General features: G+C 44.8%; 1 protein-coding gene across 1 annotated transcript; it reads right to left on the reverse strand.

Annotated features, from left to right (window-relative positions):
* Nucleotides 1–10,794: 10,794 nt before the first annotated feature.
* RPL14 (ribosomal protein L14) lies at nucleotides 10,795–15,296 on the reverse strand. Its single transcript, XM_085049829.1, has 6 exons — nucleotides 14,958–15,296; nucleotides 14,143–14,244; nucleotides 13,483–13,577; nucleotides 11,965–12,064; nucleotides 11,535–11,588; nucleotides 10,795–11,014 (listed from the first exon to the last, which is right to left on the reverse strand). Exons 1-6 carry the CDS (start codon nucleotides 15,294–15,296, stop codon nucleotides 10,814–10,816), a joined length of 891 nt encoding a protein of 296 aa, XP_084905955.1. The 3' UTR covers nucleotides 10,795–10,813.
* Nucleotides 15,297–16,720: the final 1,424 nt, after the last annotated feature.

The following is a 16,720-nucleotide window of genomic DNA, read 5'->3' on the forward strand; positions in this document are numbered from 1 at the left end:
CCTGCATCCTTGCTGCCACCACCAACCTCACTGGTGCCTATCTGTCCTGGACACTGCAGCATTGAACATCCTAAAATACTTCACTCGAGGCCAGTTCCCTGGGGCAGATAATAACCTAATACTTCTAACACAATTAGAAATATTAAGTAATTAGAAATAAGCTAGTGTTGGCCTTGGCACAAAGATGGCCTGTCTGAAGACAGACCAAGTGCCAGGGAAGGGATCTGTCGGGCTCTGGAGGCTGAACCCTGTGCATCACAACTCATCAGTGGCACCTCATTTTGGAAGCATTTGCTTTCATCTCCCTTTCTTAATTTTGAAATGATTCAATTTATATGCAATTTTCTGTCAAAATGATTCCTGTCAGTGCAGTGGCGTTTCAAACCTTGACTGACAGGCCGAGCGCTCTGGCTGGTCTCTCCGGATTGCCTCTCCCTACAAATAACTGTTCAAAATGCGCGTCTGACATTTGAGGATTTTGACATCACAAACAGACTCAGACTTGGATGGCTGCTGTAGCAGACAGACTTAAGTGATCAGTGGCCAAACGGGTAAGATAAATCTAGTGAGCCTTGAAACAAATTCTCCAATCTTGGCATTCTGAAATTTCAAAAAAATTATTTTCCCTCTCCTTCCCCTGATTTTTAATGATATTCACAGTGCCAAAATGAGACTTAAAAATCAGCAAGACCTAGGAACCAAGTGCATTGTAAACCAGTTTCCTGAGGAGGACTCCCCAAATCCATAGGGCCATTCCTACCTTGTACCTGAGCTAGGTAGTTCTAAGCCCACCAGTGCAGCCCTAGATCCCATAAGTAGCATCTCTGCTACTGCATTCTGGAAAATCAGCGAATACTTGAATAGCGGAAACTGATTTTCTTCTCTCCTTTTTCTTTTCTATCCCCTGACCTCCTCTACTCACGTTCCCATAGACATTCCTACTCACCCACAGGTAGATTTCTCTAACATTTCCCTGACTTTAGCTGAGGCAAATCCTTCAATTAGAGAGATACCACCTCTGTAGGATGAGGGACAGTTCCCACTCCAAGAAACTCCCAAGACATGTAGGCAGCAAAGGGAGATGGAGGAGAGCAGGGAGGTGGGACTGCACCCAGCTTGCAGGCAAAATATGAATCTCCAAAACAGCCACATCTCACACCAAATTTACAGGCCAGCTGATCTACAAGTTCCAATACCAAAGAACTCCTGAGCCTCATCCCTCTCACCTTGTACTTAGCCAGGAGGAAAAGCTGTTGTGTTCCCGTTGCAAGGCACAGGACAGCACTGTGGGGAGCTCAGTTTGGTGGTATCTCCAGGCAGATCCAGTTTACCAAGGAGCAAGTACTTTGAAACAGGATAGCTGAGACCTTTCCCTAAGGTACTCTATGCAGGCCAAAATCCAAGGAAACCAATGGAGAGCAAAGAAGGCCACGGGTGCTGCTGTACCCGCAGCAGCATCTCTGTGCTCCCCCAAATGACTCCACTGTAGGCACTGGCAAAATCTTCTGCTATAATCCTGACTCCATTTCATAGACTGACTCGCCTTTCCACTTGCTTGTCCTCGTAAAGAAGTGCCTGCTGCAGAAGGATGAGAATAGGCTGATTTTTCTTTCTTTCCCAGAAATACTTTCTTCTTTCCCTTTCTGTCCCAGTGGACCTGAATTCATTTCTCCCTTGGGAACTAAAGACTGGCAGTGGAAAGGGGACAGATTTCAAGAGCTGTCAAGGAACAGAAAGCTATTCTGCCGCTAAGAAAGTGAAGCTGAAGGGTTTTTTCTTCCTTTTAGAAAAGCATGAGGCTCTAATGGGTTTGAGGGGCTATGAGTATGACTTTTCAGATCTGCCAAGATAATTATAAGCTTGAATGAATTTCTGAGACCCAAACCCCGCCCAGATAAATAATACCTATCAAGCACTGATTAAAAATGAGCTTCTCAGAAAACCTTCAAATTTCTCTTCCCTTCTCACCCCACTATCTCCTCTATCTGTTGGTAATGGGTTTCAATGCTTTATTAAGGAACAGTCTGTAGAGGAGACCCTGATACTTTACCCTTTCTTTGCAGGAGGTGTGACAAAGATGGGAAATAATTAAGGCTACAGGGATCAAGCAGAATGAAGAGAGATTTGGGCTCAGACTGGGTCTGGCACTGGAACCCAGAAGATGCTGAGAAGCAAGTAAGCTGCAAAACTGAGTTTTGCATCTGGTTTCAAAGCGTGACATGAACCCATGTCCCACTTCCCCAGTCAGTATCCCTACAGGGGACAAGCAAGAGTCCCTAACTCAGAGAAAAATCTGGATGTGGGTGATTTCTTTCCGCTCACTCTGTGTGGGAACGGCTCTTGCATCTCAGGTTTTCCTTATTGTTCACATGGAAATAAACCCACCCAAGTCACTTATGGAATGCACTGAATTTTCATAAATATGCTGAAGAAGCTGCACACCCCCAATCCAGTAATTAGAGTAAATTAATGCTGCTGGGATGCCTTTGTCACCGTCTGTCTGACTCAAGACAAAAGGCAGGGAGGTCACATCCTGAAGGGAGAGTAATCCTTTATAAGCAGTATTTAAGATGCCAGAGAAAACAATAACATCTGCAGAGGAACCACACGTTCCCTGAGCACACAGGCTTTATACTTCCCACAATTACCTATTGTGTCCTCTTTGTTGTCATGACTCAAACACAAGCATATGGAGGAAGGGACAAAGAGTTATTAAGTCCTTCAGAGGTGATTACTCATTCCTCCAACTTAACATTTTAGATAAACGCTACAAACTCTGAATTGCTTGTCAGAACACAGGATTGTTTTTACAGAACAGGAGCTAAGTCAAATGAGTTAGGGTTTTCTTTTAATTTTTTACTTTCTGAGGGCTATTTTTAAAGCTCTCCCATGTTCAGCCAGAAAAAAAAATCTTACCACCCATATTCCATGTCCAAGACATTTGCTTTGTTTTTAGAGAAGGAACAATTTCCTAGCCTGCTCCTCCAAGAAAAGCCAACCACTCTGCATCACCAAGGCTCTCAGCCTCCATCCTCCACCAGCTTTTGGAAAGAACTGAACGTCAGCACCATGTGAAAGCAGTCACTGACAGTCCAGCCATGTCATGGCACCCTAAGTCCATGGGGAAGGATGAACCTTCCAGGTGGCACAACATGGGTGCCCCGACAGGGCTCTATCCCACTGGGGTCCCTTGCTCCCAGCAGCTGTTATAACAACTTGAAATTCAACACTGACTTTCTACCTGTATTTCACCCCAGACACCTCTGTCCTCTTCCAAGTTTGTCCTTCCCCAAGGCAGGGCATCCCCCTTTTTTAAGCTTTTTCTTCCTCTCTCTTTCACCTTTCTAGATACAAACCCCAGCACTTCAAATAATCAGAAACATCATTTTTTTGGACTGTCACCATGTAAATCAAAGGATTCAGATGTCTATTATTTAGTATCCCACTAATCCTACACCATCTGCAGTCTTCACTAGCAAATAAATGCGTGTGTGTCTGTGTATCCTTAACTTGATCACTGTTTGAAAATACGGGATGTTGGATGAAAAACAATTCCACCCCACAGCATATAAAATCTTTACCACTGATGTCTCATTTTCAGATCTGTTGTTGAGACAGTTTCTCATCTAATATGTAAAGCAGTCCCCATAAATTATACCATTTGCAAAATAAAAATGCCATATGGTGCTGTGTCCGTTGCTTTGGAGACAGCCAGATGTGCCCTGCCAGCACAGATGCCATGGTCTCCTCGGGAAGGTGATGAGTTTGACTGACCATGAAACCACATCAGCTGGCAATAGTTACACTCATAGCTCCTCACTTCTTCCTAAGACTTTGCTTAGCTATCCACTTGTGCTACCACATTTATGGAAGGTGGCCTGGAAAAATCACTGGGTACTCTGTAGTACCACCAAAAAATTCCCAAAGAGATGCAAAATTAGCACACAAATTATTTTGGCATAGAGGAGATAAGATCTAGTATTGGCGGTTCAGAGAGCTGCTTGGCTGATTCCCTTGGCCGATTCCCTTGGCCTCCTGAAGAGGAGTTGTCCAAGCTCCTCTTACTGTGGAGTGCTTGGGGAGAGAAAAGGAGCTGTGCTGGAGCTCTGCAGGGAACAGCTCAGCTCCTCCCTGCCTGCTCTTGCACTTTACAGGCAGGGCCAGGGTGAACATAGGTTCTCTGCACCATCCACAGCTCCCTGCATGGCTTAAAACTGCAGACAGCTTTCAGGAAGGCTGAAAGGGAGCGTGGACTGTGCCAGGCAGGAGCAGAGAGCATCGCTGCCTGAGACTCACGTTAGCAGCTGCAGGTGCTGTGTGCCCTGCCTCCCCACAGAGTGTGACTGTGGCTCTTGCCAGAGGTCAATTCCTACCTCTGCATGTGAACAGGCCAGATGCTGGGAGCAGAGCCTACCCTCCTGGATTCACTGTATGCCAGTGTCCAAAGCCCAGGGGACATCAAGCTAGCATATGACTTCATTTTCCTCACAGCATCTCAGCAAACCTCCAGCTCTAACCTGCAGGATCACACAGAAACATGGGAAAAAATGAACCCAGGCTGATGTATGGAACAGTTCCACCCCCCAAAAAAGAGAGAGAGAAAACAAGACAGAAGCAATCTGTTTCTTTTCCTGGAATGAATTATTGGCATATTCTTAATTTGGGACCACAAAGACACTCTACTGGCTATGTACATACCTTTGCACTAGGGAAAGTCCTCTGTCACTGTGATGTCAGGATGGGAGATAGCGTATGCATTAACACATGGAGCAATCAGGCAGTATTTAATCTGAAAGCTTTGAATTCTGGCTGCTGAAAATAGGGTCTGACCAACATATGGGCTCATGAATCTTTCCTGACAGCCCTGCAGTTACAGAAGCAAGAAGTGGAGCCTCCTGGTTATAAATTGGTCATGAATAAATTTAGGTTGACAATTAGAAGGTTTCTAATAATCAGAGGATTAGGTTCTGGGAACTTTCAGATGGGAGAGGGAGTGGGCTGTTAACCTTTGTCACTCCCAGTGGAGGAGCATAGGAGAAGAGAGCAGGGAACTGAATGGCTTGGAGAATTCGTCCTGATGGCTTTGTATCATCTGCTAATGATAGAAAGCAATAGCCCTGGAGACGAATTCCTCACAAGTTTTTAATAGAATGGCTGGAAAGAAAGGTCAGATTGTCAGGGGCTAGCTTGTTAGCTATGTTCTCCTTCCAAGGACCATGAAGACACTGAATTTCCTGCCCGAGCAGCGACCACCCTGGGCTGTTGGCAGTGCCTGTGACCCTGGGCACTCTTGATATAAACAAATTCACAAGCCAGCATTTTTAGGAATATAATATTGAACATTTATTAGGAGAACAAAGACTTAAGGCCAGGAGGGAGTGACTGGTTTGCCTTATTCTCAGTCCCGCACCTTATTCATTTTAATGTGTGCTTATGTACTTTCTGTAACTGTTACATATTCCTTAAGTCAAAAAAAACTATTTACACTCCAATCATCCCTCCTTCTTCGCTCTTTGCCCCTGCCTGCCAGGCCGGCGACATCTTGGTCTTCTGGTTTGTTTCAGGGATGAGGGCTGAAGTCTTCTATACCCCTAATTCAATTTATGGTTGACAGTTTTCTCAGGGAGGTGTGACTGTAGATCACAGATGTCCTCGGATGCATGAGATCTGTTTCTTTTTCTTCCTTCAGGGCGTCTTGATCTCTGGCTTTGTGGCTTACCAGTTTAAAAGACATCTATTACCATGTATTTCTTACCACATTTTTAGCATACTACGACTATTACATAGTTTATAATTCACTCTAACTTTGTTTCTACTTAACTATATTTTATCTAAGTGCTACTTTACACAGTACTTTATCACTTATAAATGCTAAATTCATATATGCGAAAGCCAACATTCACTATCCACTCATTTATTACACTCTCATCCTGTGGCATGGCACTGGGACTTTCCTCTGCCCACAATCTCAAAATTTCTATAGGATTCTAGAAATTATTTTGCACCATGGTGTGGGTGCTTTTAGGTCTCCTGTTGGAATCATTGTCCTGTGGCACAATTCCCTGCATTGACATTTAAATGCAACTCTTCCTCCCACTCTAGAACTGCCACACTGCCAGCAGAGACCAGGCATACCCACTGTGTGAATGTCTTTCCTTCCAAGGTCACGTTCAGGTGTCTGGGAGTTGAGGAAGTCTGCCCTGAGATGAGGATCTGCATGCATCACCAACAGCAGCAGCTTGTCAGCCTCTCCCTGGACCTTGAAAAATGCTTCAAGCAACCAGAGCAAAAATGATGCCACTTTCAGCTAGTCAGACTTAATTTATTTCATTATGCTGTGAACTCTGATTTTTTTTCCCCCATTATCCACAGAGACCTCTAGGATGAGCTAAGACTCTACATGTGCAATGCGAATGAGAGAAGCAGTAGAAATAAAAGATAAACAAAGAAGGAAAAAAACCCTCCCTTTAAAGTTATTAAGGGATTCCAGGGAAGAAGAGAAGCAAGAAGGAAAAAGCCCTCAAGCCTATTTTCCATCCCTTCTTTAGAGCACTTTCACACAGCACCTGACTGTGGCAATAACACAGCTAGCAATGGCCCCTTCTTTTCTAAATAGGAGGTTAAGAAAAACCTGTGGCTCTAAAAAGTCTTGACTGGTGAGTAATTGTGAAAAATATTCAGAGGTGGTGCTCTCCCACTGTGTGTCCTTAGGTGAAGTTCCAGCTGATCTCAAAAATAATATTCTTTCATGCTATTTAAATATGCACACCATTATTTTTTTTTAGCACCTATCATTTTCATCAGAGCAGAGCTTTCTGATAGGATCCTGCCACGTAAACCTCTATCAGGGCACAGTGCCCTGGAACACCACCCAGGCTCCACCAGCAGCCCAAAGCGGGTGCAAGGAAAGATCTCAGTTCTGCTGAGGGCCATGATGAACAGGTCAGGGCCTCTCCTCCTGAAAAATACCCTCCAACCAGGGATTACTGGAGAAACATTAAAAAGTACTTCCTCTGTAACAAGAACTGGGTCAATGCACTTTAGGGAGGAGGCAGTGGCTCTGTGCTGGTGGCAATGGCACAGATTTTTGTGCTAGTGACTAGCACAAATAGCTGACTGCAGGTGGAAGACTTCTCTAATTCAGATGCACACAGTGGTCTGAAAGCATATGGGGAAGGAGGGAGAGTTTGCTACAAAAACTTTCCTGGAGCCCACTCAGTTTTATTGTCACTGAAAGGGAGGTGGGCAAAAGATGACCAACTCTTTCTTTATTCCAAACAAGTATATAATGGAGGGGTCAACTGCACAAAGTGAAGGTTGGGCCACATTCCCACTTAAGGACACCGTGAACTGCAAGTTGCATTGCCCCCAGGAATGAAATTTGTACAGGGAAAAGAATTGTGGGTACATCACCAGTATCCACAGGGCCTGTGTCAAGGCAGGGACAAGAACTGCAGCACAACAAGGGATGTTACAACAGGTAAAAGCTGATCCTTCTGCTTCAGTGAAGGAAATCCAGTGAAGGAAATCCCAGGAAAAACTCAAGTACCAGAGTGTGACAACGGCATTGGCAACTTCAAGCTCAAAACAGCATTAAAAATCTCCAAATTAAACCCCCAAACAAACAAACAAACAAACAAACCCAGATCCTCTCCATCCCCCCAGAATTCTAGAACAGAGGAACAAAAAGCTGAAGACCTGAAATGAGTAGACCACGCAGCCATCCCTGTAATTTGCTCCACTTACAACTTCCTTGCAAGCTGTACTTACTGATATACCAATAATGCTGTGAATAGAAATTAGCACCTCTTCATCTCGATAAAAGGCAGGCACGTGGAGCTTTCAGAGCCACTTTATCAGTGTGTACAGGGGGAAAACAGAGAAGCCATACGGGGCTGGAAACATTTAAGGGGCACTACAGCTGAAGCAAGACAAAATAAAAAGAGCTGTAAATTAGACCAGATTTGTCACAAGTCCTTCAGTAAATGCAGAGATTTCTCTTTCAGGTCTGTTACATCACAGTGAAAAAATTGAAACACGTTCAGATGCCAAACACAGTAACAGACATGTTATTCAAGAACCAAAAGCATACAAATACAGCATTTTCCAAGAAGAATAAATACACATCACCAGTAAATCAGTTGGCCCAGATCTGCGGCTGGCTCACAGTAACAGCAGATTTTACACCTTTTAACTACAGATCATGCCAAGGGTTCCAATCCTACTCCTAGAAATGCTCAAGTCTCTCAGACTTTGCAGCACAGATTAGGACGGAGCTTCCCAAGTACTGGTATCAGTTTAGGAAGTACAGCAAGTATCTGCTGATCTCAGGAGTAAACTGGGATGGGGTAGATGCTCTCCTCTACCCCCAGCAAGCCCACTACACATTCTGCATGCAGTGATATGAGAAAACAAACAGGGACTTCACCTCAAGCTCTTTCTAAACAGCAGATCCCATTTCTTTATGCTCAGTTCCACTAAGTAAATTAAGAAGCATATCCATAGTCCAGCAAAGTACATCTTAGTCAGCTACAAAGGCAAAATGAAGAAGTGGCTAAGCACGTCCACTGCTCTCAAGTGTTTGTGCCATTCCTTTTGTTTGGCCATTCCTTGCACGGGAAGGCAGCACAGGTGCCTGGCCTTGGGAACAGCCTTACAAAGAGCTAACGTTGCCATCGTGTGGTAACCTTCAGAAATAAACTGTACTCCTGCAGTTTTCCATATTCCCCGTGGCTTTACAAGAAGGAAGAACCAGCCCAGAGGGCTGTACAATGCTGGTTGACTGAAAGGAAGGCTGACTGCTTACAATACAGACCTGCAGGTTTCAGAGAGGTTTCATGAGCTGCTTAAGAGGAGCACCAGATGCTGCTGACATGGAACACCCAGTCAGAAATACAGTGCAGGTACCAAACCCTGGTATATTGTTATTGCTTTTTTCCCCTTTTGGCTAAATTGTAAAAAACTGCTTTGACAGAAGTACAGCTTGTCAGGTATGGTGTTACAGAGCCCAGCTGTCTTTAAAGCACAGAACGCTGTCTCTCCCCAGCAGTGCTAAATCTTCAATGCCCCGCTCTAATGGTGCAATGCTAGGGCAGACACAACCCTCTACATGTTTTATGCTGCTACAAGGTTGCTCTTCAGGACAATCCCAGCTGCCAGGAATTACTGTACTTTACATCCCGGAAAAGTTTGAGCTGCCTCAGTAGCTGCAGTGGTAGGAATGAAAACAGTGGATAAATTGCGGCAGTCACAGGCAAAATTGTTCTGGGGAAGACAAGTACCTTTAAAAATGAGTAAATGGTGTAGAAAAAGCATTTCTGAGCTCCTTATGATTGAAGGCACATCTATTTTCTCTACAGGCACTTTTACCATTTTTTCCCTCAGTCTTATATAACCAAGCTTAACAGTAGTACAGAAAAAAATCAAGAACCCTAAGGGACAAATCTTTCACCTTAAAGGACCTCCAGGTTGATAGAACTTTGAAGTTACTTTCAAGTTAAGAGTTTCAGAGTAGGTGGATTTAATCACTTAAAAATCCAATTTAAATCAAGGTCTCCAGACACTTGAACATAGCTTTTAGTCCCAATCTGCATAATTTCAGATTTTTTTCCTTAACAGTTACATCCCTTCATATCAACCATGTGCTTGAACTCATTTCCAAGGGTATATACATAGCTCAAGACAACACTGTATACTTTTAAGTGTTTAGGTATGCAGATGCCTAATGCTGGCTGAAATAAGCTGCACTAACCCTGTAAATAGTTGAAGCATGCTTTTAACAGCATATGCTTGTCAGTGTATTTGACAACGTAAAGGTCTCACAACCTTCATTCTTTAAAAATATGCTTCCTCTTCCAGTTTATATTTGACTGAAAAAATAATCTGCTTTTAAATTACCAGATACCTCATATTTTCAAGCTTTCTTCATTGAAGATGATGTATCTCCTGCCAAGAAATTACAGAAGACACAGGAAATTACATGGATGCTGACACTGGGATTTGTAAACATTATTTTATAATGCAAATACTAAATTGAGCATGTCAGTGTTTCAGATGGACTAATTTTTATATCATGCTCCCTTTTACTTGGTTTTGATTAAATAATGGAAATTATATGTTAGAGTTTAAGGAATTGGAATTAATCTCAGGTCTTGACACAAACTCTCAACCTTAAACATTCCAAAAAACAAGCATACTGAAATACAAGCCAATTTCCATCTTGTTAATACATCACCAATTACTGTAACTGTGCTTACAGGATGATGGTATTAGATATCTAATATCTAATCCAATATCTAATGAAGCATCCAAGTATTCGAGGTTGCTACCTAAAATATGGTGGAAGTTTTTTAGAAAGTAATTTGAAGTGTTTGAACAGTAATTTGTCAAGTCTTTCAAACACTGACACTCTTGTATTCTAACCAGAACACATACTTTCATCATATACCTGAATTTATGCAGAACTGTTAATGTCATTTTCACGTACTTCACACTCAAGACTGTGCAAGTAATTTTGTACATGCCTAACCAATCTCAATAGCAGATTGCTTTTAAATGTCAGGATCTGACCTACTTCAAATAACTGGGAATGCAATTATTTCAACTGGCATTGGGTATAGAGTACTGGGCATAGTGTGTGAAAAAAGCATTTCTCCATGTTCCTGGGAACACTGGAACCCAACACAATAAAAAATGAGACAGACAACTCTTAGTCGGGAAATAAAAGCGAACTTAGGATTACAATTTAAATCACATGTCTGTAATTTCAAAATCAGAACAAGGACACAGAGTGACACGTAATGAGAAGTTAATTTTATTTCTGCGCCTTCTGTGCCTTGGGTGCCGGTGCCTTCTCTGGCTTCTTAGCCTTTGGTGCCTTCTCTGGCTTCTTAGCCTTTGGTGCCTTCACTCCCTTGGCTCCCTTGGCTCCCTTGACTGGCTTCCCGGGCTTCTTGCCTTTTTTAGAAGCCAGCTTCTGAAGCTTCTTCATTTCATGCTTGATGATTCTGTTTCTCTGTAAATAAAAAAAAATGTTTACACTTCATCAGAATGAAAAGAGCAAGAGTTCAAATATTGTGCCTTAACGAAAAGAGGCAGAATCTGAAAGCTTAGAATTTGAATTATCACCCTTTACCATGTACTACATTTGAAATGTCAAATTCCACCTAGAACTGTTCCAATCTACCAAGTAGACACCATCATTCTGGCTGGTAACTCAGGCATCTCCGTATTTCATGTGTGATGATTTTCATTATAGGGTGAAATACTAACAGCAACCCTGCTGATTTTATCAGCAGATAATTTCTTCCTCAGCTGTAACTTGGAGGACTGACACTTGGATTATACAACTTGCAGTCTGATCAACTACTGAAGAGAAAGTGATGGCATACAAAGCAGCATGGAAAATTCAAGGCATTTACACCCATGGTGTCGCCCTGTAACCCAAGCCAGCTGTGAAAGTAAGGCTACTAACACTGGATGTGACTCTAAAGTGAAAGCTACAAGCATTAACCCCATGAAGAAGCAGCACTCACCATCTTCTTTGCCTTCATCACCTTGTAGCGATCGAAGTCAGTCATTTTGGCTTTCTGTGTGAAAAGAAGCAGCCGTGAAATTCTGATATATACGAGCACTAAAACTTAAAGTGTTCCAAAGCTTTCCACAAGTAACTGATTATCTCCAAATGAGGTTTAGCTGCACTTCTGGAACCTGCTCACTACTTAAGGCCTTTCCACCATCCCAGGATACAGGAAAAGAGGCTGTTACAGAAATGACTGAACAAAACCACATTTACCGTTAAAATAAAAGAAGTTGAAGCTGATAGGTAGCAACTGCTAAAAACCTATGCCTTGTCTATCTTTAATCCTAGCTTGTAATTGAAAACATGCATCCTTTAGACTGTACCTAATTTTACAAAGCAGGAGCAGCACAACATGTACTTCTCATCCAGTGAAACACTGTTACCTTTTCTCGGGCTTCAATCTTCTTTGCCCATCTTGTCGCTGACCATTTTTCATTTATATTCTCCTTCTCCCAAGCAAGTCGCACACACTTCTGACGAGCACTGCATTGGAACAGTCACAAAATCACGTTCACAGTCTTTATTAAATAAAAGTTTCTCTCTGATGCTGGCCTACCAAATTTCATTCAACAGAAGATCACTCTACTACATTACTTCCGACACCTTACTTCAAGTGTATGTGACACACATCTCTGAGGCCTAATTAATATTCTGTTCAGTAAATGCTTCAGTAGAACTGACAGAAACACAGAATGGGTCATGTTGGAAGGGACCATGGCGGGTCCAATCTCCCTGCTCAAGCAGGACCATCCAAGAGCATGTGATGCAGGATTGTGTCCAGATGGTTCTTGAATATCTCCAGTGAGGGACACTCCAAAACCTTTTCCAGGGCTTGGTCACCTGAGTTCCAGGAGCTCCACATCTCTCTTGTACTGAAGAGCCCAAAACTGGACACAGCACTCCAGGTGTGGCCTCAGCAGGGCTGAACAGAGGGGCAGGATCACCTCCCTTGACCTGCTAGCAATGCTCTTCCAAATGTCCCAGGATACAATTGGCCTTCTTGGCCACAAGGACACACTGCTGGCTCATGCACAACTTGTTGGCCACCAGAACCCCCAGGTCTTTCCCTGCAGAGCTGCCTTCCAGCAAGTTGCCCTCGAGCTTGTACAGGTGCTTGGGATTATTGCTTCCCAGGTGCAGGTGCAAGACCCTGCACCTGCCCTTGATAAAACTTCCGAAGTTTCCACTCTGCCCCTCTCCTCCAACCTGCCAAGGTCCTTCTGAAGGGCTGCACAGCACTATGGGGTATTGGCCACTCCTCCCAGCTTTGTGTCATCAGTGAACTTGCTGAGGAGGCATCTGCCAATTCATCCAAGTCACTGATGAGTTAAACAATACTGGGCCCAGTATTGAACCTAGGGGGACACCACAGGTGACATGCCTGCAACCAAGCCCTATTCCACTCTCTGGGATTTGCTCCCAACCTACCTCAGTGTCCAGATAAGCAGCTATTCCTAGCATGGGTTCAAGATCACAAACACTGTCATTTTTTTATTCTAAATTACAGAAACTCATACATTAACTAAAAGAACAGAATGAGTTCAGCCTCCTGCAATTCCAGTGTAGTTCTGTTGGCAGAGAACCTATTTAGTGTCTGAAGGTGACTTAAGCAGTAGCAAAAGCAAAGCTACAGCAGCATTTACATCGCTTTCCTCCGCACCATCCACCACAGAGCCACCTGCCAGTTGCCTCAGCCACTGTGAGACTTCCTTTGCTCCTCAACAGCAGCTACCAGCCAACACTGGCAATGAAAACCTAAATATATTCAACTATGATATCACAGTCTGCCAAATTTTTCCCATTAATCCACTCCTGTTTGAACTTTCTAAACTTAGCATCTGTCATCAAGTAACAGCACAGGGTTTTTTTTACACAGGTCAAGAAAGATGGCAACTACTCACCTGTGTGGGAACTTCAGAACAAAGTCAGTCAGCTGCATACACTTGAAGGGCATGGCCTGCCTCCTGACACCACTGCAGGGGCCATCCACCAGTGCCTGAAAAATGGAAACAAATGTAGGGGGTTTGCAGCAGTTTTTCCATTGTATTTGACTCAGACAGCTGCTTCCTAATAATGTATGAACAGTTTCTCAACAACATTGATCCGAAACTGAAATACATGTCATGCAAACAAAACTGGAGATTGTTAAGTCTTGCCTGTACAACCCAAACTTTACAGAATTGTAAAGGTCTGTCTTTGACAAAAAAACAAACTGAACTTAAAAAAAAAAAAACACACAAAACTAAAATGTGCACAGGAAGAGTCCCCTAGCACAAATATTCACTTTACACATACAATAATGTCATTCCATTCATAAGCTTTAGATTCCAACTGACATCTCTTGTCCACTTCTACACCTAGGAAACACAGCAGAGAGGGGAAGGTATCACTTGCCAGTGGGAAAAAAGCTTGCTCCTAAGGTTTCAAATACAACAGCTGTTAAATCCTATCTTTTTATCAATTGCTTATTTATTTGAAAACAAAATTTCCACTGAAATCAATACACACAGCCTTAGCATAGGCAGAAAGGAGCAAATAGAAGCACAGCACTCACAACTTACCCTATTTTGGTCGATAACATCCACGATGGCCACCAGCTTGCCAGCATGTGGCCCGAAGGAGATGAAGGCAACTCTGCCGATCTCCACAAAGCGCTTGAACACCTGGGAAAGCAGGTAGGAATGGACAGAGAGAAAGGTGAGAACACACTCGAGACCCATTTTCAGATTCAAGGCTCTCAGAGCCTTTAAAAGAGCATCCCGAAAAAATCTCAGAACGATTTTGGTTGGAAAGAGATCTCAAAGATGACCTGGTTCTAACCCCCGTGCCGTGGGCAGGAACATCTTCCACTTCACCACGTTGCTCAGAGCCCCATCCACCCTGGCCTTTAACACTTCCACGGATGGGGCAGCCACAGCTTCTCCGGGCAACCTCTTCCAGTGCTTCAACACCCCCACAGTAAAGCATTTTCTTCCACTATCTAACCTAAACCTAGTCTCTTTCAGTCTGAAGCCATTCCCCCCGTTCTGCCACCACATGCTCCTCTAAACAGTCCTCCCGTATCTCTCCTGTAAGTTCCCTTCAGCTACTGGAAAGCTTTCGAACCGCACGACAGCCCTGTACCGGAGCAAAGGGGCCACGGTCCCGCCGCGCCCCGCGCCCAGCCCTGCCCGGCGCCGCCGCGCCCGCACAGCACGCGGGGCCCAGCCCCGGCCCCGGCCCAGCGCCGGTGCGGCAGACCCGGGCTCCCCGCCGGCGGTGGCAGCGCAGGGAGGCGCGGGCGGGAGCGCTGGGGCGGGCAGGCGGGACGCGGCGGGAGCGCGGCGGGGCCGGGCAGGGCCGGCGGGGCAGGGAGCGGGAGCGCGGCCGCACGTACCATGATGGCGGCGGCAGCAGAGAGGGCGGGGCCGCGCTCCCGGCGCCCGGAAGCTAACTCGGCGCCGCCGTGCGCGTGCGCGGGGCGGGGCGGCCGCGGGGGCGCGCGCCGTGGCCGTGTCTCCGGCAGCGCATGCGCAGTGCCGTGTGGGCGCTGTGCGCGTCCTGGGTGCCCGTGTCCCTTGCCATCCCTGCCCGCCGCCGTGTCCCTGTGCCGCCCGTCCGGTCCCGTGCCGGCAGGAGGCCTTTCCAGAAGAATCAGCTCTTCTCTGGCCCCCTGCAGGTCCCACCCTCCTCCATAGGCACTGCAGTGCACTGTCCCTCCCCGGGAGCCCTGCATCGCCCACCCTGCGATGCAAAATGTGGGATACACCGCGATTAACTTAAATCAGGATGTTCTTCGTATTCTTGCTGCTGGTTGCGGCTGGCAGAGTTAACTCTCTGCACAGTGGCTTGTATGGGGCTGTGTTTTGGATTTGAGCAGAGCACAGGTCTGATAATACGGAGATGTGTTCGTTGTTGCTGAGCAGGGATTGCACAGAGCCAAGGCCTTCTCTGCTTTCCATGCTGCCATGCTGGGGAGGAATTTGGGATTGCATGGGAGGCTGGGAGGAGACACAGCAGGGACAGGTGATCCAAAGTGACCAAAGGGATATTCCAGACCATATGACATCAAGTTCAGTGTATAAAGTGGGGGAAGGAGGAAGGGGGGACATTTAGGTGATGACATTTATCTTCTCCAGTCACCACTACACGACCCCTGCACTCCTGGAGATGGCTGAACACCTGCCTACCCATGGGAAACAGTGAATTGTTTTTATTTGTGTGTGCGGTTTTTACTTTCTCTATTAAACTGTCTTTATCTCAACCCACGAGTTTTCCAGCTTTTACCTTATCATTTTCTCCCTGATCCTGCTTGTGGGGGAGTGGGCCAGTGGCTGCCTGGGGCTTGGTTGTTGGCTGGAGTAAAACAACCACAACTTTCAAGCCTAATCAGCAGGAAAGGAGACCTTATCAGTGGAACAGGCAGCAGCCAGAATCCCCTAGCCAAGGACATCCAGGAACTAACAAGCTTTAAGGATACAGAAAATCAAGATGTTGATAGACATCTATGTATACAGTTCTAACCTGGCAACATACTCAAGATGCATGTACCCTGTCGCTGAATTATGTTCCTTATAATAGCAAAAATCACACCTCAAAGGTTGTGTCAAAAAGACCCTGCCCAGGTGAAGACCCTTCCCTTGAGGATGGGAAGAAGTTAGCTGGTGTTACATAACTTGAATGGAAATTACTGACCAATCACAGTAGAGGGGCTGTACTTGGGAGAGTTTCTAACTCTGGATTTTTGTGTGTCAATAACTGCATGAAAAATTCTTGGAGCATGTTATCTCAGAGCTCATGAGACAAGGGCAGGACTGCTCTCATTTTATTGCTTGGTACCTATTGCCGTGTTACTTTCCAGTACTACATGAAAGGAAGGAATTGAGGTTACATAAATTCCTGGTCTGAAATAACTGAATTTAAAAATTAAAGCTCCCCATATCAGAACAGGATTAACTATCATACTCAGTGTTGTTTACTTTTTTGTCCTCTTAACTGGTTTTATCAATGTTGAATCACACCATGCAGTAGAGGTCAGTGCTTGCTTCTGTCAGACTTGCATATTGCTGTATGAGAAGTTTCGTCACTTTTCAGAAATATCCATATGCATTTCATTTCTCATCAGCTTCTGGTGGATTAATTAATTTCTTGCTGCTTCCC

Source organism: Lichenostomus cassidix, chromosome 2, assembly GCF_008360975.1.
Source record: "Lichenostomus cassidix isolate B80296 chromosome 2, HeHo_3.0, whole genome shotgun sequence".
Lineage (NCBI taxonomy): Eukaryota > Metazoa > Chordata > Aves > Passeriformes > Meliphagidae > Lichenostomus > Lichenostomus cassidix.

Excerpts from the sequence above, each read along its gene's own strand:
- RPL14 (XM_085049829.1), bottom strand. The coding sequence starts at position 15,296 with ATGCAGGGCTCCCGGGGAGGGACAGTGCACTGCAGTGCCTATGGAGGA. Across the intron at positions 13,578-14,142 it reads ATGTTATCGACCAAAATAGG|GCACTGGTGGATGGCCCCTG; the intron begins GTAAGTTGTGAG and ends TCCATTTTTCAG. Across the intron at positions 11,015-11,534 it reads TGATGAAGGCAAAGAAGATG|AGAAACAGAATCATCAAGCA; the intron begins GTGAGTGCTGCT and ends TTTTATTTACAG.